The sequence below is a fragment of the Cervus elaphus genome, chromosome 12, assembly GCF_910594005.1.
Source record: "Cervus elaphus chromosome 12, mCerEla1.1, whole genome shotgun sequence".
Classification (NCBI taxonomy): domain Eukaryota; kingdom Metazoa; phylum Chordata; class Mammalia; order Artiodactyla; family Cervidae; genus Cervus; species Cervus elaphus.
The window spans coordinates 57,621,893-57,645,100 of record NC_057826.1 but is presented as its reverse complement, the minus strand read 5'-3'; the positions used below and the strand labels follow the sequence as shown (position 1 = coordinate 57,645,100).

At 36.3% G+C, this 23,208-nt stretch overlaps 1 protein-coding gene across 2 annotated transcripts in view; it reads left to right on the top strand.

Moving 5' to 3' along the window:
* The window catches only part of ATL1 (atlastin GTPase 1), a 67,382-nt gene extending 44,768 nt beyond the window's left edge, over window positions 1-22,614 (top strand). The window contains exons 7-14 of one of the 2 annotated variants that reach the window (XM_043919000.1): window positions 4,540-4,632; window positions 5,697-5,835; window positions 11,885-12,012; window positions 13,107-13,163; window positions 14,195-14,266; window positions 15,353-15,784; window positions 19,903-19,917; window positions 21,779-22,614. In XM_043919000.1, coding sequence (XP_043774935.1) covers window positions 4,540-4,632; window positions 5,697-5,835; window positions 11,885-12,012; window positions 13,107-13,163; window positions 14,195-14,266; window positions 15,353-15,784; window positions 19,903-19,917; window positions 21,779-21,889 — 1,047 coding nt within the window. In that variant the 3' untranslated portion in view covers window positions 21,890-22,614. The remainder of the gene's footprint in view (window positions 1-4,539; window positions 4,633-5,696; window positions 5,836-11,884; window positions 12,013-13,106; window positions 13,164-14,194; window positions 14,267-15,352; window positions 15,785-19,902; window positions 19,918-21,778) is intronic. The other variant, XM_043919001.1, reaches the window with a different exon arrangement.
* The last annotated feature ends 594 nt before the right edge of the window (window positions 22,615-23,208 follow it).

The window sequence follows — 23,208 nt, the reverse complement described above, 5'->3', positions numbered from 1 at the left end:
AAAGCACTTCCTTATCATTCAGTGACACAAGACAATTCAAGATAAAATACAAGACAATACTTTGTATGAATTTTCAAACAAAAGAAGGAAAAGCAGCAAAAAAAAAAAAAAGAACAAACAGATTAATGGCAAAAATATTTACTGAATAATATACCTCTAAACCAAAAGTTCTAATAACATTATACAAAAATTAGGTATAATTTTTTATTCAATGAGTACACTTACAAAAAAAAAGGTTGAATTACCCTTTACAGAGACATAGAACTAATGACCCACATAAAGACCCACTGAGTCTTTATAACAAAAATTCTAGGATAACAAATTAATCAGCAGCAAGAGCTCAGTGAAACAAATTAGAGCTCAGATTTGATCATTGTTGAGACAGATTCACCTCTAAGTAAATTTTAAGGACAGATGGAATTTGGGAACAGGGGACATGGAAAGTACACATGTTAACCTGAGGTTCATAGGGAATACTGCCCAGTGAGGGCATTCAGAACTATCTCGGTAGGACTTCAGAATTGTCGGAGGATGAGACCTTCACTCAAAACTTGATACAAAAACCAGAGCTGAGTTTATTGGTTAGTTTAGTAAAAGAGTTATACTTGGGAGGTTCATTGAGCAAAACAAATTATTATTATGAAGAGTTGGGGGCTTTGTCTTGGATTTGCATGGTTTACAGAGACAAGAATGGGTTAACATCAGTTTTTGAATTATTTTTTCTTGTTGAATACAGAAGCATGTTTTGTGTCTGGTTATAGAGGTTAGCAATGGGTTGACACAGCCTCAGTTTTGTGAGGTGATTCTTCTACTTCTTGACTGACTTTTAAAGTATGAAGCTGTCACTGGTTGGCTTTCAGTGGGCTGTTGGTTGAAGTGAGGTGTTACTTACTTAGAAGGGTTTAAAATGAATTCCGGTGTTTACTTACTACCTGAAGCTGAAATTAAAACTGAAATTGATTGATTAAATAGGTTAAACCAGTTCAGGTATTCACTGGCTACATGACTCTAGAACAGTTTTTTCCTAGGAGTTTGGGAGTGTTTTCACATATTTATAATGGATGTGCACATAAATTTAGCATTATGATTCAGATAACATTTTTTCATGTAAGCCTTTTTATACTGACTTAATACATGTATTGATACACTCCACACATTTGTAATATTAATAGCTATGTAATATGTTAATATGCCATAATGTATATAACCATTCCCAATTGTTGAGCATTTAAATTTTTTTCCATTTTTCACTAATAGTGGTGCTATAGCACTCCTTTTGAATAATTTCCTAGAGGAAATTATGGTCTTCAAAGGAAAATAAACAAAAGTTACAATGTTTTTCATAATTTTCATCCTATGATCACTTGAAGGATATGCAAAGTGTAGGTCCATCATTTTCCCCAGTTGTCTGACTGCATTTAATTTATTTTTAAAAAGTATGACTTCAGATATTTTTATCTGAGAAAGTTAGAGTAATCTGTATTCTTGACTTTTTAAATCTCTACCTATATGTATGAACAAATCAAAATGCAGCAGTGTGGAAAAATGGATGGATTTTGAAATAAGGACTGAAATTCATAGCATTCCATACAGGATAAATGTAAAGCATATGAATTATTTGAGGAGGGGATGGGGACAGTGGGTGTACTGTAGCTGGCTTATACCACTTTGAGAGCTAACTAGTAAATATTCAGGAGTTACATAAGCCAGTTATTAAACTGTTAGTAGCTTGAAATCAGCCATGGTAGGCACATTTGCACAGCAGAAATTGTCAAATGCCACAAATCAAGGTATGCTCTTGTTGGAGAACCAGTTTATACCAGCACAGCACTGGATGGGAGCATTAGGGAAGCAACTTAGAATTTGACACTAGAGGTAGATAGAATATAGAGTACTTATTTAAGAAAATAAGACTTCATCTTTGATCCTATTCTACACATGGTCCTCATTTCGTTGACTTGGGAAGATGCCTAGTGAAAAAGACCAAGAAAAGAGACTAAACTCTTCCAAGAAAAATGCAAAATATAGCCAAATCCACATAGTTGGTTTCATTTATCCTGATTCATGAACCTCTATTTTGCAAAAGTTGCTTCTTATCTAACCTCTATTTTCAAAGTGCATGTTTTAGGTAGAAATGTTCTACATACAAATTATCATACAAAAATGTTGACAAGAATGAACATCTATCTAAAGATAGTGGACTATTTAAAGATAGTGTATATGGATATTTTTAAATGCTCTGCTCCACAGGAATCTCTCCTTTCCCCACAAGAATCCACAGAACACACACACACACACACACATACACACACACACACACACACACACACACACACACACAGGGGCGGGGGGGACTTACACTGTAATGAAACAAGAAATATCCATAATTCTAACTAAGCTGTGTCCCTGTTTAAGGAAAGAAGATGTGAGCTAAGGATTTTATATCCGGCAAAAATGACTTTCACTTATCAAGGGCACAAAATGTTGTTAGTATGTAAGAATACAAAGAATGTTGTTCCCATGAGCCCTTAATGAGAAATCTGAAGAATGAGCTTCAGTTAAGCAAAGATGACGTAACTTCACCAAAGGAGAAATAATCATATACAATGTGCCTCCTAATAAAAGAACACTCTGCTTCATAGAGTCTTGCCAAAAAATAAAACCGGAGTCAGATCAAGACTCTGTATCCAGTTGCCAATTTGTAGGAAATTCAGAGGACGAAAGAACATGTTGAACTGCCCTGTGACTATGCAGTCAGCAAGGTTTGGGTTATGGAAATCTATCCAGGTCAGACTTGTAGGTTCTTCAACAGATAAACTATAAAGGGAAAGAAAGGATGGAAAAGCTTAAAAGAGAGTTCAAAGCGGTATCAATTTTAATGGTCAAGACTAAAAGGCTCAATTACAAGCCCAGAGATGTAAACGCTTAGACATTTAAAGATAGCTAATGTCAGTAAAATATTCTAATTTTCCCCTCAACTTCCTGCATTTTTCCAGATACTAAAATTGAAGTATAACTTAATCTAACTTATTAAAGAATGCTTTAATGTGTCAGATTGTAAGCTATGTGTTCTATACTTAATTTTGAGGCAGTGCAGCAGGAATTTTCCCAAGTTTAAATGCCACCTCTTCTACTCTGGCCTTGTGGCTTTGAGAAAATTACTTGATTAACATCAAGTTGGAGGGTGAAGGTGATTTTTATATATCTCTTTTAAGACAAACTAATAAATTATAACTTCTCCTGGGGCAGGAGTGCATGAAATACATCATGTGTATGATACTGGTATTGTGCGTGACTTACCATAGGCACTTGATAAAGGAAAGCTGCTCTTAACTTTGGTTGCAGTAGGTGTGGAGGGAGGCCCAAGAATTCTGTACTTTTAAAAGCCTCTCAAATGATTCTAATGATTGTTCTAATTTGGGGAACACAGTCCCTGATAAGAATCCTTCTGGATATAAACAAATACTCAGCTTCAGGGATGTTTATCAATGCATTTCTTAGAATAGTACTTAGAAAAACTGGAAAACATCTAGGAGAATGCAAAATAAGTTAGGTCTATCCATGTGCTAAAATACTATGTGGCCTTTAAAATCAAATCAAGTAACTAACATAGCATTATGTACCAGGTGCCGTTCGAATGTCTTCTGTATACTATTTCATTTAGTAGTCCTGTGAGGCTGGCTCCCTTATTATCTCTATTTAACAGATGAAGAAATATGATATTACAAATAACAAGTTGTGAAGCTGAAATATTTCTAAACTATTAACAATAAAAAAAATTTTTACAATAAAAATTTTGGCCTTGTTAGAGGAAAGACTGAACTAGCTTTCTAACAGAAAATATTTCAAAATTGTCATGTAATGTGAAGAAGTGATCAAAGCATTTGCAGTCAAAAAGTGGGAGAAAAAAGTATTACAAAGGTATGTTAGTTATTTTTCATGATTTTTACAAATGTGTTTGTGGTATTTGTCAGTGTTTTAAAATTTGTAATTTGTTATTTTTCTCATTGTAAATAAATATCAACTTTTTAGCCTATTTTTATACCTTTTTCCTATTGAGCCCTCTCCCCCACACAGATTGTGTAACTTTCAGGCCCCACAAAACCTGGATTCCTGCCCCTCTGCCTACCAGGTATGCATGATGAGAACCCCTGAAGAAGAGAATGGGACAGATGTAATAGAGGAAAATACTTAGACAGATGGAAGGGGAAAACTTTCCTCAAATAAAACTTGAATCTTCATAAAAAGCTTCCTGAAAACTGACAGATATGCCTCAAACTGGCTGAATGGCACTATGTAACTTCAGTCATTTTGGGGGCAGCTTTCTATTCACATTCCATGGAAACAGGTAGGATGATCTCAGAGAGGAGTGAATGCTCAGAAACAACTTTCCTAGGTTTTATGTTTGCTTTTTAATTCCTTTATGTGGAGAAGAACACTATTCAGATAGCAATAATATCATTTAATATATTTCAGTAAAAAACAGATGGAGGCAATTTAGAGTTCCTTTATCAATCCTTTCTTCTTATTATCTCTTAGAGTCTGATATTTCTCGTTCGAGACTGGAGCTTCCCATACGAATTTTCATATGGATCTGACGGTGGCTCCAAATTCTTGGAAAAACGCCTCAAGGTTTGTTAGCTGTCTAGATGCATGAAATTTCCCCAACAGTGATCTAAAATCATTTTTGTTAAGTGACTTCTTGAATAGATACTCAATAGCCACAACGTCATTTGACCTTCATAGTATCTCTGTGAACAAACTAAGAGTGATACTTAATAAAATGTCAATTACAATTTTAAATATTATTCATAATTATGATTCAGAAAAAGAGTTATTTTGTAGCTATCTATAAAACAATGATTTATTCCTAAAGATAAAATCTTTAATTTGAAGAGTTAAATCAGTTGAAGATTGACAGTACAAATATCTGGATTTATGTTTAGTAGAGGCTTAAAGTCAATTTAAGAAAATATTTAAGTTTTAAGATCCCCAAAGTCAATCTTAGGACATTTTGCTAGTAGTTCACAGAATGTGATATTAGGAGGAGACTATTAACTGTCTATGTCATGATAGTTCAATAGTTGAACAGATATCCCCCAAAATACCTAATGAGTAATCAGAAAAAAAATGGAGATTAAAAAAAGAAATCTTGATAATCAGGATCTCTAAGCTTACTTTTTAAGGCTATGGTTATTTTTAGGATAATTTGTACTATTAACTCTCTAATACATAGGGAAAAAGGAGACAATTTAGCTTGTATGTAAATACCCAACTATCCAGATGTCTTTCTAGAATTTAAATGTATACCTACCAAGTGACAAGAGGCTGTCTTTGAGTACCTTCCTGAAAAGAAGGTGGGAATATCTTATGATCTACTCATGTCTTTGTGAGTACTTTGAATTAAAATTTGAATTTGTAGGAACTAGCTGGAGTAAAATCCCACTAATTTGTACTAAAAAACGGGAAGGCTCTTCTGAGTAAGAGTAGACATTTGTTGATTATAGTAATAATGCCATATGTATGCTATACTTAAATGTGGCTATGTGGCAAATTGACCCAAAACTTTTAGTATCAGCCCTGTCATGTCATTTTTTATCATTGTGACCAGACATAGCAAATATAAATGCCACAGAATTCTTTTGGAGTTCAATTTGTGTTGAAAGTCATTTAAACTTCAGAATGATTTACTACAGGTCTCAGGGAACCAGCATGAAGAACTACAGAATGTTCGAAAACACATCCATTCCTGTTTCACCAAAATTTCCTGTTTTCTGCTACCTCATCCTGGCCTAAAAGTAGCTACCAATCCAAACTTTGATGGAAAACTGAAAGGTTTGTCTTTTAGTGAATGTGTTTATGTCACTAAGTCTGATTACAAAGATGTCATTTTATCCACTGGGCTTATAGCTGCTAGTTTAGTTTATTCACTGATCTGAGTGTGCTGATTAGAAATTGTCAGGGGACAATCCCCAGCTCATGCTAGAGCACCTCTTTGGTGAACTGTGGGGTTCTATGAGTGCTGAATATGTACATAGAGAAAACAGACTAAATCCTGCACTCACCTGGGGGCAGTAACCCTCACCCTTTCTCAGAGGTTCCTGCTCACCTCTGCATTGAGAAATGCTCCTTAATATCTTCCTTTTACATTTTCCTTATTTATATATTTTTTTACATTTTCCCTATTTATATTAAAAGGGAAAATAGAAGTCTATATTATTGGAATATTTGTATTATTATGATTAGAGATAGAAAAAATATTGCATAATATTGAAGTGAAGCTCTTTCAAACTGCTGCTGAAAAATTTAATTATAAATCATTAAAAATTTCACTAATAATGAAAGCATCTTCTGGATGAGGACTAATTTCTTAAAAAACCAAAAGCCCCAAGTGTTTTTCAGAGTAATAGTATGTAATCATCTCTTAAACAGAGAGATATGACTAATGTTTTAAGATTCCAAAGCAATTCAAATTGTCTAAAAAAAGGGGGGAGGGGGGCATCAGGAGGTGGAGGCAGGAGTCTGCAGAAGCAGAAGCTAATCCTTCCTAATAATCATTAGGTCTTTAGATATTTGCTTTGCAGTTAATCCAAGGTAGTACTGATCTCACATGGCCTCAGCCTGCAACGGTTTAGATTCTCTGGCTTGGATTCCCAGCCAGAGATTGGGCTGGATTGCGGTGGTGAAAGCACCAGATCCCAGCCACTAGACCAGTGATCAGTGACAAGGGCCCTGGCCCTTTGACTTTGCAGAAAAGAATTCCCACAAAGACGGAAAGTAGTGAAACAAGGAAAGTATTTATCAAGAGGGGGAAAAAAAAGTGCAGTATGTGTGGATGGACACACAAGCAGACTCAGAGGGAGAGTCCCTGAGTCGCACCCTCATGGCATTTTGAATTACTTTTATGGGGCGTTTCTTCCAAGTTTCCTTTGGCCAGTCATTTTGATTTGCCTAGTGCACAGTCCATCTTTGGTGTACCTCGGGATCCTTCTATGTGTGCAATGCCTCTCTTAGCCAAGGTGGATCCTACCGCAAAGGCATCTGGGTAGAGCATCCCTTGACATTGCTCCCCCTTTCTCCTGCCATTAACCTTTTCTGCACATGCATGTTCAGGGAGGTCTCCTGACTTCGCAAACAAGAAATACCTGGTCTGGGCAAGGCCCAGCCTCCTCCCTTAATTGTCCAGCTACTCCTGACTTGGGAGTTTCCATCAGTAGGGAATGAATCTCCAATTGCTTTATCCTGGGGGAGGCCTATCTACCTCCTTCCTACCTCAGTACAAAGACATTTCTGACTTTTTTATTTGTAAGCCTAGCATTGAGTACACCACTAAATTCAAACATATGCTTAATTTACTCTGGCCTTTTTGCATTGTGCCAGGGGTAATGAGACAGTAGCATAACAAGCCTTGCAGCACAGTTCTCAAAGGACTTTAAAATTACTTTTAAAAATGACAGCTGAACAACTTGTGTTCGTGGAACTGGCAAGTTCGAAAAGCAAACCAATTTTTTTTTCCCCATGTATCCATAGTGTTTTCTCTCAGATACCTTTTATTTCACCATGCAGTTAATATCATAAATAGAATCCCCAATTTCTCTATCATCAACAATTGTTTTTATACATGTTTTAAATTGTCTTTTCATTATACGACAGAAAGACAACTGTAGGCACATATTAATGCATGGATTCCAGGATCCTGTAATTTCACTGTCACTATGAATTCCAACCCACCAGTGAGCACACAGACCTCTCGATACTGTGCAGTGACCTAATGGCTTCAGTGTGTTTTGAATAAATTACATAAAGAGAGGGCTCCCACAAGGCCTTTCTTTCTTCTCTGGGGTTGGAGGGCCATAAGCAGGCAGAGCAGGAGCAGGCCTTCAACAACAGTCCTTTATTGGGACAAAAAAGTACCCTGCCTGCTCCTTTCCTGTAGTACACAGCTACAGTTCTTAAATTAACACATACATTTTGCAGTGAAAGAATTCAGGGAAAGAGTTTAACATAAATCATGCCGATATAAATCAAACTTTTTAATAGATTTGTTCTCTATCACATTTTACTCATAATCTAAACATATATTGACTCAGAATTGGTTTACAGTTACCCATGAGTTGCAAGTTTACCAAAGTGGCTAGCCTGAGGGAAAGAGAAATGAAAGGCAGCTTCAGTTGCCTGTCAAAAGTTCCATTTTAATGAGGCTTTACAAGACTACTGCTAAATCCCTCTGTGTGCCAAAATGTTCTAGTTTGCCTCAATGTTTCCTTGGGAAGTTTTGAGTCTGCTGTCTACATCAGTTTTTCGTCCCATCCTGAATCTTATAATATGGTGTTATTTCTATCCAGAATGTCTTGTCTTCTGGCCAAGCTGTTCTCCAGAGGGCTGTCATCTGAGTGGTTGCCTCCAGGGGAAGAAACGTCTTTGAATAAACAGTTGTGCAGAAATTCTTTGATGATAGTTTCTCACATACTCTTTCAATACACTTACAGAAATTTTCTAGTTCATTTATCAATAGTAGTAATTGTTATAATTATTATTTGTTCATGGTCCCCCACATTATCAAAATTATTATCCTATCTTACTATTTCCAGTGTTATTTAAAACTTACAATACTATGATTATACTTAATTGCTATTAGTTTAATCACTTCCCATTCAGGAAATCAAAAGGACCAAAAGCACTGAATCACATTCATCCATGATGCATTTGACCAATTCTTACCAAGTGTCTACTGAATATGTCCCCTCATATAGCAAATCCAATCTTGTAATTAACAAGGAGTTAACCTTTTTATGAGGTGGTTCTGTGTTATAATACCACCTGTAGAATGACCAGGTAACCACATCATAAATTGGGGAGCTGCTTCCTTAACAGCTCCAGTTAGACTTCAGAAAGCATAGCCAAACCCCAGTGCAAGGTTATTATTTTTAAAGATGTATTTCTCATGACTTGTCAGAGTCAAATGATCCTGAAAAAATATCTTGGTTAGTTTCCAGAGCAGCCCTACACCATAGGTACATCTGCCGTGTGGAATTCTTATAAAGCATGTATCGTGTCTCAATTATTGTTACAGATAACTACTTTGACTTAGATCCTGAATTCCTAGCAAGGTTTTACTCTTGTGACAAAAATTCTTGAAGAAATGATGAAAACAGATCATCATGAATAATCATCCAGCCACACATATTACTGAACATTTGCAGTGAGCCAAGGCTGATGAGCACACCTCCGCAAATTGATCTGAACTGGTCTGCAGATGTTCTGGGTCATGTATTTACTTGTCTTCCACTAATATTGTTAGCAAGAGCTCCCACTTGTATATGTCATGAATATATTGTTCATATTTTCTGAATCAAAAATTGGAACACCTGACTTTGGTGAGAACGAAGTTATATGGCTAATGCTATTGTCAGAACACATTTTTTGTCCAAATGTGTGATACTGTGCTGGTTACCCTGATAATTAATACACTTGGTGCCAGAATGTGTATCTTATTCCATTACAATTTTACAAGGAAATTTAGGGAGGAATGGCATTTAAGTATTTGCATGTTTTGAAAGTGATTTTAAAGTGGTTTTAGAAGGAGAAACCTTCTTTGTTTTATACAGATATTCCAGAAGAATTCATATATTCTAGATATATAGCATTATTCTACTAATGTTGAAAAAAGCATAAAATCATATAGTAAAAAAGAAACCTATTAGCATCAGTGAATACAGATATATAATAGGCAATAAAACACAACAAAGGAACATGATAATATAATACAAATACCAGTATTTCAGTGAAAATTGGTAACTAAGAAGCAAACCACCATAATAAATACATCTGAATAAACCTATAATAATACAGAGCACATGCATGTATGCTGAGTCACTTCAGTCATGTCCGACTCTGAGCGACCCCGTAGACTGCAGCTCATCAGGCTCCTCTGTCCCTGGGATTCTCCAGGCAAGAATACTAGAGTCGGTCACCATTTCCTTCTCCAATGCATGCATGTATGCATGCACGCATGCATGCTAAGCCGCTTCAGTTGTGTCTGACTCTGTGCGACCCTATGGACAAGCCCACCAGGCTTCTCTGTCCACAGGATTCTCTAGCCAAGAATACTGGAGTGGGTTGCCATTTCCTTCTCCAAATACAGAGCACAGTTACCAGTAAAAACTGGTACAATGCAAACAGAAAAATAAATTTGAATAAACTCCTGTCCAAGTCCTCATAAAATATGGACACAAATTTCAAAGCTGTACAAAACATGAAGAAAGATACATTGGAAGAATTTCCAACATCATGCTCATACATGTCATAAAACAGTAAGCAAAAGAAAAGAACCATAAATTCTTATATAAACTGGTATTTCAGTGTATACCGGGGTCATAATAACAAGCAGAGAATATGCAAAACACAGTCATAAAGTTTGAATCTTTATCCTTAAGACCTTAAAAATCACCAATCCCAAAGCCTGAAAACTCAGTGACTGCTGAAATTCAGGTTTTTAAAAATCAGAGGCAGTTACTGCATTTGCTTAGATACCAAGTCTCTGGATATACCAAGTCTCTGCTTTTTACGTATGATTTAAAAAATTATTGCTGTGTTCAAAAGACTACTCTGAATGTGTTTTCTGTGTTACTTTGCTAAATTTGTAATGCTAAACTTAAACCTAATACTATAAAATGGGTTATGTGTAATCAGTTCAGTTCAGTCACTCAGTCGTGTCTGACTCTGTGCGACCCCATGAACCACAGGACGCCAGGCCTCCCTGTCTATCACCAACTCCCGGAGTCCACCCAAACCCATGTCCATCGAGTTGGTGATGCCATCCAACCATCTCATCCTCTGTCATCTCCTTCTCCTCCTGCCCTCAATCTTTCCCAGCATCAGGGTCTTTTCAAATGAGTCAGCTCTTCACATCAGGTGGCCACAGGATTGGAGTTTCAGCTTCAACATCAGTCCTTCCAATGAACACCCAGGACTGATCTCCTTTAGAATGGACTGGTTGGATTTCCTTGCAGTCCAAGGGACTCTCAAGAGTCTTCTCCAACACCACAGTTCAAAATCATCAATTCTTCGGCGCTCAGCTTTATTTATAGTCCAACTCTCACATCCATACATGACCACTGGAAAAACCATAGCCTTGACTAGACGGACCTTAATTGGCAAAGTAATATCTCTGCTTTTTAATATGCTGTCTAGGTTGGCCATAACTTTCCTTCCAAGGAGTAAGCGTCTTTTAATTTCACAGCTGCAGTCACCATTAGTTGTACTAAGTAACTCAGACTACTTCTGATCAGCTAGCTAAAAGGCCTCCATTGCTTTTCTTACAGTTTTATTTTGTGTTGCTGAGTTTCACTAGTAGAGGAAGCCCTAATTTCACTTCTTTTTGAACTTGAGTACTAGCTAACACACCTTACACAGTTCTATACACTTTTCATAAGATTGGCACAGTAAACACAGAAAACTTTTGGATATACTTTCTGGAGGGAATACATCTTATAAGACAGTAAATATCTGCCCTTCTTCCATTTATGACTCTCTCTGTATAAAACCATGAACAAGACTTAAAGGCATCAGAATGCATGACATCCTTATGTGAATAGGGTGTGAAACATTTGTGTATTGTTTAATATCAAGAAAGCTATTTTATAGGTGAAAGACAAAATAAATATGTAATCGGAGTGGAGATGAGAAAGACCAGCAATAGGAGTTGGGCAAGGAGTATAGTTCACCCTGAGAAAAGTGGGTTTCAGGAGTAATTTAGATGATCAGAAGGTGAGTGATAGCTTTATCACTGGGGGAAAAATAGAGGTAATTACTGGATGTTTTATGGTATTCCATGAAAGACTTTAAAAATTTTTAAATAATGGTGAATTTTCTTTTACTTTAGAAATAGATGATGAATTCATCAAAAACTTGAAAATCCTCATTCCTTGGCTGCTTAGTCCCGAGAGCCTAGACATTAAAGAGATCAATGGGAACAAAATCACCTGCCGAGGTCTGGTAGAGTACTTCAAGGTATCATTCTCATTTCTAGAGCACTTGTGAGTATTTAGATTTGACATGTTTGGGAATGCAGTTCCTTCCTAAAACAACAGAAAATTATAGACTCCATATAATATGAGGGGACAAAGGTATGAGGAATATATACAAATGATTTAAAAAATTATTAGACTCTCAAGAGGAGCTTGCTTTCTGAAATTATTTTTTGAAAAAACTTGAGGTAACTTTACTGTCACCTTTTATCTTGAGGGGAATATATTTCGAAACAGAAATGTATCTAGGAGTTGGAAAAGTCTTGCTTCTTTTTAGGGGGAGGAGGTGTTTCCCAGGATCACAAAGGCTTCACTTATGACCTATACTTAATTTTACCTTCATTCTCAAGATTTTCCCTAATGGGTTATACTTTGCCTTCCTGCTGGAGAAAATTCTTCCACATTTCCTGCTTTCTGCACCAAGGGCCAATTTGAAATGGAAATATTTTAAATTTGCATTTACCTGTTTACCTCAGATAGCCCCAAACACATTTTTTAAACCAATGCACATATATAGTGGATTTCAGTTATCAATCTGATTTTTGGATTGATGCTCCAAGGCCTAAAATAACAGTTTTTTAAATTGATGTTTTGTCATTTCAAATGTGGTTGTATACCTTCTTTGTATCTTCACCACTCTCAGCAAAAAGTGACAGGTTGTCTAAAATTTGAATTCTTGCTGTGCATAAAACACTGTGGAGGAGTGTAGAATTTTAGTAGGAGACTCAGGGCCCTTGAACAGATCTGTTCCATAAAGCTTGAGGCGGCAGCAGGTACAGATTTCTGTGGGTAACTGAAAACATTACTCCTAGCAGAGGGATCTGAGAAAGTTTTAAAGGAGGTAAGGTAGGTAAGCCTTTGCAAAGACTGAGATTGGCAAATGTGTGCAAAGGACTTTTCAGGAAAAGGGAACAAGAACTAATAAGAGGGAATTAAAAGTATGAGAAAGATAATATTTCCTGAAACTGTCAAGATCTAATTTTTTTGAATTGTCAAGACCTTAGACCTCAGAATACAATTTAACATAGATGTTGAACGGAATTACTTGAACATGAGTTTTTCTTTCCTATTTTTTAGGCTTATATAAAGATCTATCAAGGTGAAGAATTACCACATCCCAAATCCATGTTACAGGTATTTATTCATCAGGAGTCTTGACATTCTAAAACATTCTGTCACTAAAGCTAAGTTAAAGATATGCTCCAATCTGGCTGTCAGAAATCACCATATAAAAATAATGGATGGAGTGATATATATCAGATTATTTTTCTAATAACTACTCACTTGTGCAAATGATTCATCTAATCACTTTCACATACACATATAGCACCCTCACTTGTGCTGAGATGCAAGAGAGTCTTCATTCTCTTTGTAGTAAATTTGTTTAGAAAAGACTCATACTGTGGTTTAGATTCATACGAGTGACAAGAAAAGTAGGTCCAGGTTTTAAACAAGTGGCCTCTACAAATAAACATTCAAGAAAGGAAAAACTCACTTTTCCCATATTTTAATATCTGAATCTTAATGCTTCCTTTATGTTATCAGTGATACATTGTTCTATCAGTAGTAATCTTTAAAGCTGACATATTTTTATGTATGAGAACATGCGTGCTAAGTTGCTTCAGTCGTGTCCACCTCTGTATGACCCTGTGGACTGCAGCCTGCCAGGCTCCTCTGACCATGAGATTCTCCAGGCAAGAATACCAGAGTGGGTTGCTATGCCCTCCTCAGGGGGATCTTCCTGACACAGGGATCAAACCTGTGTCTCTTATGTCTACCTGCACTGGCAGGCAGGTTCCTTACCACTAGTGCTGCCTGGGAAGCCCATTAGGATATATAAAATGTATATATTATTTCCCATGTGTCTGGATTTATAGGTTCTCCCACACAGACACATTTGGCGAAAGGCTTAAAAATATTTTTTAGATGAATAGTCTTCCAAATGAAAATTCATTTTCGAACTATGGTTTATTGAGTAAGCTATATTTTATACATTTTGAAATTTTAATTTTACTAATTTTAAAAGATACAGGAGTATTTCAGCACTTTTTAAATTATCTGGTGACCTTGAGTTCTTGCATATTTCTTGCACATTGTGTGTATATATGTGGAAGTTTAATAAATATGAATTCCATTTTACATCATACTTTGTACTTTGTCCAAAGGCCACAGCAGAAGCTAATAATTTAGCAGCCGTCGCAACTGCCAAGGATACATACAATAAAAAAATGGAAGAGGTAAGAATATTTTAACTCACATTTTAAATAAAATCAGTATTTCTTCCATGAACTCATTCTTTTCTTCTTCCATGTTACACTGTATACACATGCGGAAGTGGCTCTGACTTATACTTTCTCAGCCTATGTGTATCACATTTCTTTTTATTGTATTCCTAAAGTACTTTAATCACAAATGAAGAGAACATGACGTGCAAAATTTAAATGTATTTTAAATGAATTCTCTCTATATTTCTTTTTAAAGTTCACATTGTGGGGGTGGAAGAATACAGATTTTCCCACTATTTATAAGATCTAAAGTAGCTAAAATAACATGATACCCTCTCCACTATACCTCCCCATATTCCACAAGTCCAATTTCTATCTTAAGTATAAAAACCTGTTAGAAAAAAATAAACCACAAGGGCCAATATTTCTAAGTACTATATTTCCTCTTTTTTACTAGTAACATTCTAAATTAGGAAGCATCTAATGATTATTGTGTATATCTATTAATGTGATGAGTTTTCTTTCCACTGAAAATGTTATAAAATCAAAATTGCACCTCAAATTGGTAGAGCCTTGGAATCAAGGGATATATGGTATATGGTCTGGTGTTTATGACATAATTAAAGGGGAAATGGAGAGTCTCCTATGTATATTTAAATCTCAACCGAAGTTAACCATATAGGTAATTGAGATTTCTCTTGTAACTTTTGAAAAAAAGTTGAAAAAGTGGTCCATGAACATTTAACGTGTTTCCATTTAGTCTCTTGAAGAAAATACTGAATGGACTCCAAACAAAAATCAGTGAAACCTTTTCACCTTGAGGAAATTGGACTAAGTAATGGATATTCCAATCTGTGTTGAGAATAAAAATTAAGGCTTTAATATTTCACCTATAAAGTTACCAGTCCCACTTATAGTCTCCCTTATACCAGTCCCACTTATAGAAATGAAATGTGGAAAGATGTGGGTTGACAAAATAAAATGTAGGCTCCTTCTCATTATTAATGTGTTCTAACAGATTCAGCTTAAGTGCAAAATTGTGATATAGTTGCTAGTTTTACTGTGCACTGCATAAATAATACTTCCTACTCAATACAGATCTGTGGCGGTGACAAACCATTTCTGGCCCCTAATGACCTGCAGACCAAACACCTGGAGCTTAAGGAAGAATCTGTGAAGCTGTTTCGAGGGGTGAAGAAGATGGGCGGGGAGGAATTTAGCCGCCGTTACTTGCAACAGCTGGAGACTGAAATAGATGAACTCTACATCCAGTATATCAAGCACAATGATAGCAAAAATATCTTCCATGCAGCTCGTACCCCAGCCACACTGTTTGTTGTCATCTTTATCACATATGTGATTGCTGGTGTGACTGGATTCATTGGTTTGGACATCATAGCTAGCCTATGCAATATGATAATGGGACTGACCCTTATCACCCTGTGCACCTGGGCATACATCCGGTACTCTGGAGAATACCGAGAGCTGGGAGCTGTAATAGACCAAGTGGCAGCAGCCTTGTGGGACCAGGTAGGAACACTGAATTCTCTTCAACTAAATGCAGCACCTATTTGAATGCTACCTGTGTTCCAGACACTATATTAGATATTGTAAAATATAGAGGTAAACATGACTTTAAGAATTTTATATAGAGTTTGTCAAGATGGCCAGATACAAACTATAGAAATAGTTTTCCAGTCAACATCTCACTGTTTTTCAAAAATACATGGATTAGGTAGTGTTTTTCTTATCCCTAAAGTGGAGAGAAAACACAGTTGAGTTTTTATTTAGCTGATTGTGGCTCGGTTATTTGTTGATGACATCACACTTAAGACCTGCCATTTGACTCTCATTGGTTTTGTTGTGCTGCGCTTGGTTGCTCAGCCGTGTCCAGCTCTTTGCGACCCCACGGACTGCAGCCTACCAGGCTCCTCTGTCCGTGGGGATTCTCCAGGCAAGAATACTGGAATGGGTTGCCATGCCCTCCTCCAGGGGATCTTCCCAACCCAGGGACTGAACCCACATCTCCTTCACTGTAGGCAGATTCTTTACCATCTGAGCCACTAGGAAAGCCCAAGGGTACTGGAGTGGGTAGCCTATCCCTTCTCCAGGGGATCTTTCTGACCCAGGAATCAAACCGGGCTCTCCTGCATTACAGGTGGATTGTTTACCAGCTGAGCTACCAGGGAAGCCCTTGGTTTTGTTCAGTTCACTTCAGTCGCTCCGTTGTGTCCAACTCTTTGTGACCCCATGGACTTAAGCACACCATGCTTCCCTGTCCCTCACCAACTTCCAGAGCCTACTCAAACTCATGTCCATCGTGTTGGTGATGCCATCCAACCATCTCATCCTCTGTCGTCCCCTTCTCCCCCTGCCTTCAATCTTGCCCAGAAATCAAGGTCTTTTCCAGTGAGTCGGTTCTTCCCATCAGGTGGCCAAAGTACTGGAGTTTCAGCTTCAGCATCAGTCCTTCCAATGAACACCCAGGACTGATCTCCTTTAGGATGGACTGGTTGGATCTCCTTGCAGTCCAAGGGACTTTCAAGAGTCTTCTCCAACACCACAATTAAAAAGCATCGATTCTTCAGTGCTCAGCTTTCTTTATAGTCCAACTCTCACATCCATACATGACCACTGGAAAAACCATAGCCTTGATGAGACGGACCTTTGTTGGTAATGTCTCTGCTTTTTAATATGCTGTCTAGGTTGGTCATAGCTTTTCTTCCAAGGAGCAAGTGTCTTTTAATTTCATGGCTGCAGTCACCATCTGCAGTGATTTTGGAGCCCCCCAAAATAAATTCTGTCACTGTTTCCATTGCTTCACCATTCACTTGCCATGAAGTGATGGGACCAGATGCCATGATCTTAGTTTTCTGAATGTTGAGTTTTAAGCCAACTTTTTCACTGTCCTCTTTCACTTTCATCAAGAGGCTCTTTAGTTCTTTGCTTTCTGCCATAAGGGTGCTGTCATCTGCATATCCGAAGTTATTGATATTTCTCCCAGCTATCTTGATTCCAACTTGTGCTTCTTCCAGCCTGCCTTTTTGCATGATGTACTCTACATATAAGTTAAATAAGCAGGGTGACAATATACAGCCTTGACGTACTCCTGTCCCAATTTGGAACCAGCCTGTTGCTCCATGTCCAGTTCTAACTGTTGCTTCTTGACCTGCATACAGATTTCTGGGGAGGCAGGTCAGGTGGTCTGGTATTCCCATCTCTTTAAGAATTTCCCACAGTTTGTTGTGATCCACACAGTCAAAGGCTAGGTAGCAAAGGTAGGTGTTTTTCTGGAACTCTCTTGCTTTTTCGATGATCCAGCAGATGTTGGCAATTTGATCTCTGGTTCCTTTGCCTTTTCTAAAACCAGCTTGAACATCTGGAAGTTCATGGTTCATATACTGTTGTAGCCTGACTTGGAGAATTTTGAGCATTACTTTGCTAGTGTGTGACATGAGTGCAATTATGCAGTAGTTGGAACATTCTTTGACATTCCCTTTCTTTGGGACTGGAATGAAAACTGACCTTTTCCAGTCCTATGGCCACTGCTGAGTTTTACAGATTTGCTGGCATATTGAGTGCAGCAGTTTCACAGCATCATCTTAGACTGAAATAGCTCAACTGGAATTCCATCACCTCCACTAGCTTTGTTCACAGTGATGCTCCCTAAGGCTCACTTGACGTCACATTCCAGGATGTCTGGCTCTAGGTGAGTGATCACACCATTGTGGTTATCTGGGTCATGAAAATCTTTTTTGTATAGTTCTTCTGTGTATTCTTGCCACCTCTTCTTAGTATCTTCTGCTTCTGTTAGGTCCCTACCATTTCTATCCTTTATTGTGCTCATCTTTGCATGAAATGTTCCCTTGGTATCTCTAATTTTCTTGACAAGATCTTTCCCATTTTGTTGTTTTCCTCTATTTTTTTTGCATTGACCACTGAGGAAGGCTTTCTTATCTCTCCTTGCTGTTCTTTGGAAATCTGCACTCAAAGGGCTGTATCTTTCCTTTTCTCCTTTGCCTTTCACTTCTCTTCTTTTCTCAGCTATTTGTGAGGCCTCGTCAGACAACCATTTTGCCTTTTTGCATTTCTTTTTCTTGGGGATGGTCTTGATTACTGCCTCCTGTACAATGTCATGAACCTCTGTCTATAGTTCTTCAGGCACTCTATCAGATCCAATCCCTTGAATCTATTTGTCATTTCCACTGTATAATTGTAAGGGATTTGATTTAGGTCATACCTGAATGGTCTAGTGGTTTTCCCTACTTTCTTCAATTTACGTCTGAATTTGGCAATAAAGAGTTCCTGGTCTGAGCCACAGTCAGCTCCCGGTCTTGTTTTTGCTGACTGTATATAGTTTCTCCATCTTTGGCTGCAAAGAATATAATCAGTCTGATTTTGGTGTTGACCATCTGGTGATGTCCATGTGTACAGTCTTCTCTTGTGTTGTTGGAAGAGGGTTTTTGCTGTGACCAGTGCGTTCTCTTGGCAAAACTGTTAGTCTATGACCTGCTTTGTTTTGTACATTGACCTGCTTCATTTTGTACTCCAAGGCCAAATTTGCCTGTAACTCCAGGTAGCTCTTGACTTCCTACTTTTGCATTCCAGTTCCTTATTATGAAGAGGATATCTTTTTTGGGTGTTAGTTTTAGAAGGTCTTGTAGGCCTTCATAGAACCATTGTTAGGAGCATATATAAATGTCCATCTGAAGTCCTATCACTGTCTCTTTTAGTAAAACCCCTCAACACAGTATCTGATTACTTCAGATTGTCTCTTTGAACTATTCATTTGTACCAGGCCCTAAAATGAGTCCAGGTCAACCTCTGGATCAGCTGCTTCTGGGTCAGGTGTCCTTTATGGTCCAGCTAACCAACCCAGGGTCACCATGGTCTGCTATTCAAATAATTGATTATGGACAGGGGAAACAATTATAAACATGCCATAATAAAAATCATCTCACCTTTCATCCTGGAAGTGTCTTCAGTTACCGCATGAAAATTTCGGGGAATTTAGTGAAACTAAAGTTGAGATTTTAATAAAATTTTGGAGTTAAGACTTGTGAATATTTATGGTCTGCAGGTAGCAAGTAATAGCTACAGTTCTCTCAGCATTGAGTATGTTTATACTCTTTAAAACCAAATTGTAACTGATGGATTTGCCGTGTGTCTTTGAAGAATCTGGGTGAGATATGTACTGATAAATGGTAGCACTACTGGAAAAGAATTAATTAAAATTGGATCCTCTGAGCCACTGCCTCAAAAAGCCCCTCAACCTCAAAAGATGAAGAGGGGCTATTTGAGGTAAATCCCAAAGCCCTCCTAGAATATGATGCCGAAACCTGTGATGAATATAGAAGTGGGTTCTTCAGAGGATTCTGATTAAATATGTAATCTAAATCAAAGAAGTCTGCAGGGGTATATGTTCTAAATATTTTTAACTGGAAGTAACTGCTTTACCAAGTTGTGTTGGGTTCTGCCATACATCAACATGAATCAGCTGTAGGTATACACATGTCCCCTCCCTCAAGGTGTATTTGTTCTTAAATGCTCACAACTTACTAATATAAATAAGGTTGATTATCATAGTGCTATTAATGAAGCAGGATATATACTTCTCTTTTCTCCCCTTTAATCTGCCTTTACCACAGGGAAGTACAAATGAGGTAAGTTAAATCTTTCTTAAATTAACAGCTACTCATATATTTATAAACATTATGATTGTCTTATTTTACAAACCAACTAGTCATTAAAGGATGTCTCAATGTAGATAAGTTTTAAAACATTTAATTTACTCTGAACATATTATTTTATCCACATATGAAACACAAGAATTGATTATCATGAATATTTTATTTCTGAATGTTTAGAAATTTTCAAAAATCTTAAGCTCTAACATTGGACATTTTGTTCTACTGCGGAGTGAAACAAGTAGTTATGAAAATCTTGAGGAAACTTAACTAATGCAGAGTCAATGGAGCTACACCCTTTATAAGTGATTTTCAACTTTGGCTTCTGAATGAGTTATCTGTACCACCTTAAGCAGGTTTCAGGCCAGCATGTAGTATAACTAACTTCCTTGGCATACCTTGGACCTGACCTGTAAATTAGTGTTCATTTCTCCCACTGCACATGTGTAGAAAGTATGTATCTGAGGAAGAATCTAAGTTTCTAAGAAGGAATCATTTTCACATAAGAAAAGTTATTTCTGTGGAATCATTTAGGTCATTACTTTCAGAAAGCAAAATTGATCTTCAGCAACTACAGTGACAGTACATAATTCTTTCCTTGGTTTCTGCTGTTTTATATATAACTAGATTATGTCTGCCAATCAGATACCAAGTATATATTTAATATTTATAAGTCAACAAGGAATTATTTTATGTAAAATTCAGTAAAATGAATTTACTAAAACAGTAAAAATAAATTTCAACTTTGTAAATCAAATCTTAAGAAAAAATAGGAACTTTTAAGAAAACATGGATTAAACTGAATGTATTAGAATCAGAATAGAACTAAGGTTGTGCCAGTATGCATTTGTAAATTGATCATGGTATAATTCAGACTTAAGAAAATAGCCATATAGACTCAAAAAGATAAAAATGAATGGAATTTCCTGGAAATTCTGTTTAAGGGTATCAAGCTTTTATCCAGCCTTTAAAAATACTCAGACTTTTTAAATACTCTAGAATTACATCAGATAAATTGGTCTTAACTGAGTGTTCATTATGTGAAAGTCAGAGGAGGCAATGAATTTTAGACACTAGCTGAGGGGTTAAAAAAACATAAAAATATTTATGGACAGTTCAGAAAGCAGTATGTAAACATTTCTATGATTCAAACACTGTTACACAGACAAATAACGACAACAGGTAGTTATAATGAAGAAAGACTTTCTAAGGTAATGTGGTAATGTTTCTGAATAAAGGTTTTGTAAGCTATGAACTGATTAGTGGAAGCAAGGAAAGAGAGCATATTTGAGAAAGCCCATGTGGTGGGGAAGGGGTAACAAATGTGCTTATTTGCATGACCATATCAGGAAATTACGGAGAATAAAAAGTGGTCCCTTTCTGAAAAACCTATCAGGAAGGTCCAATAGCAAGTGTTCTACCTGTGTGTAATAAATTTGCTATTGGCAATCACAAGTTATAAGCTCCTATAATTCCTTTAAAACTAATAATATTCACAATATGAGTTTTCCACATCTGTGGGGCACAGTGGGTTAGGAAGCTCTGATCCAAAAGGTGGGAACGGTAAAAGAAAATGCAGTCTGAGGACAGAACATTTACCATAGAGATCAACCCACAGAAGTAGTAATATCAACACACTGGAGAGTTGAAAATACTTTTGACTGCTGAGATACTAGTTATTAGTATATATGTTATACAGATTACTAAGGGTTCCAAATTTAGCATGCTGAATTTTATATAGTACCATAAATTACACTAAAAGGAAAAAGTTTTTATCTGTGTATTTAATAAAATGTTTTATCATTTTTTTAAATAATCTTGATTATTTTATTTCTAGGCTTTATACAAGCTTTACAGTGCGGCAGCAACCCACAGACATCTGTATCATCAAGCGTTTCCTGCACCAAAGTCAGAATCTACTGAACAATCAGAAAAGAAGAAAATGTAACCCCAAATTTAAAAAATACAGGTGCATGACCAAATTGTCAATTAAATATTGTTTTATGTTTCCATGCAAACATACAAAGTGCTTCCATCAGAACAGAGTAAAATACCAAGCACCTATGAAGAGTGCACAACAGCTTAGTTCTTTTGCTTCAGTGTTTAATAAGCAGATATATGTATGCATGGTTATATCATTTGTTAACATGTATAGTTTCTTGATTTTGTCTTCAAATATGCTATTATAATTTAAAGAATTTGTCTATTTATGGTAACAGTACATGTGTTCTGCTTGAATTTACTAAATACTACTACTGGGTTATAGTTAAACCATGTAGTAATATTACTCCACATTTAGATATGCTCATTTAATTTCTACAGAAGAATTTTTAAATTATTTCACATAGGCATTTGTTAAAACATAGCTCAATAGGCTTGATTCAACCTATACCATCTTACATATACCATTAGCTTTTATTATAAAAGACATCTAAGAGAGCTTTTCAGTTGCTTTATCAGAAACTATATATTGCTTCTTTTATATTATTGTTTAATATAGAATATAAACCTCTTGATCAAAAATGCACAAAAAAATCACTTTGTATATGTATTTGAGTTTCACTGCATTGTATATTTTTTCATTTGGTACACAAAGATATGTATTCATCATAGGTTTATTCTTTTAACATGTGAACTATTATTAAAGTTTACTCTGGTTCCTAAGATTAAAAACAACTGAATTTGGAAATGTTTGGGAGGTGCTGATACAGAAGAGGAAAGTTTCTATCTCTTTTTTAAATTCAAAATGCATTTTCTTTAATATTGACACCATTACAGATTTAGCTTTTCATTTTAACTTATGTATGCTGATCCCTTTTAGGTACCTTCCAGTTCTTTTAAACCAGTGATTCTATATTGTATTTCTAATTACTAAAATCTGTAGTGGAATTTCATTGAGCATACTTTTTAGAGGATAAAAATGTGCAGTAATGAAAAAAAAAAAGTAATGCCTCTTATCTGGGAGCTCTAAAACAGAGTAATTTATAACTTTCTTAGAAATAGCTAAGCTTTAGTTAAATGAAATGGTAATATTAAGTAAAGAATAAACAATGATTAAGATGGATAAGTATGTTAGAGTTCATAAGATATATAAGCTCACATCTTAGCAAAGTTTGATCACATGGCCTATGAAATAACTTTTCCCATTGATAAAATTCCACTGGCCTATTTTCATTTTGGATACCCCTTTCATTCTGCTTCCTTTGCCTATGGGCCTGCTGAATGGAAAAGTAGAATATTTATAAGCATTATGTATAAACATGGACT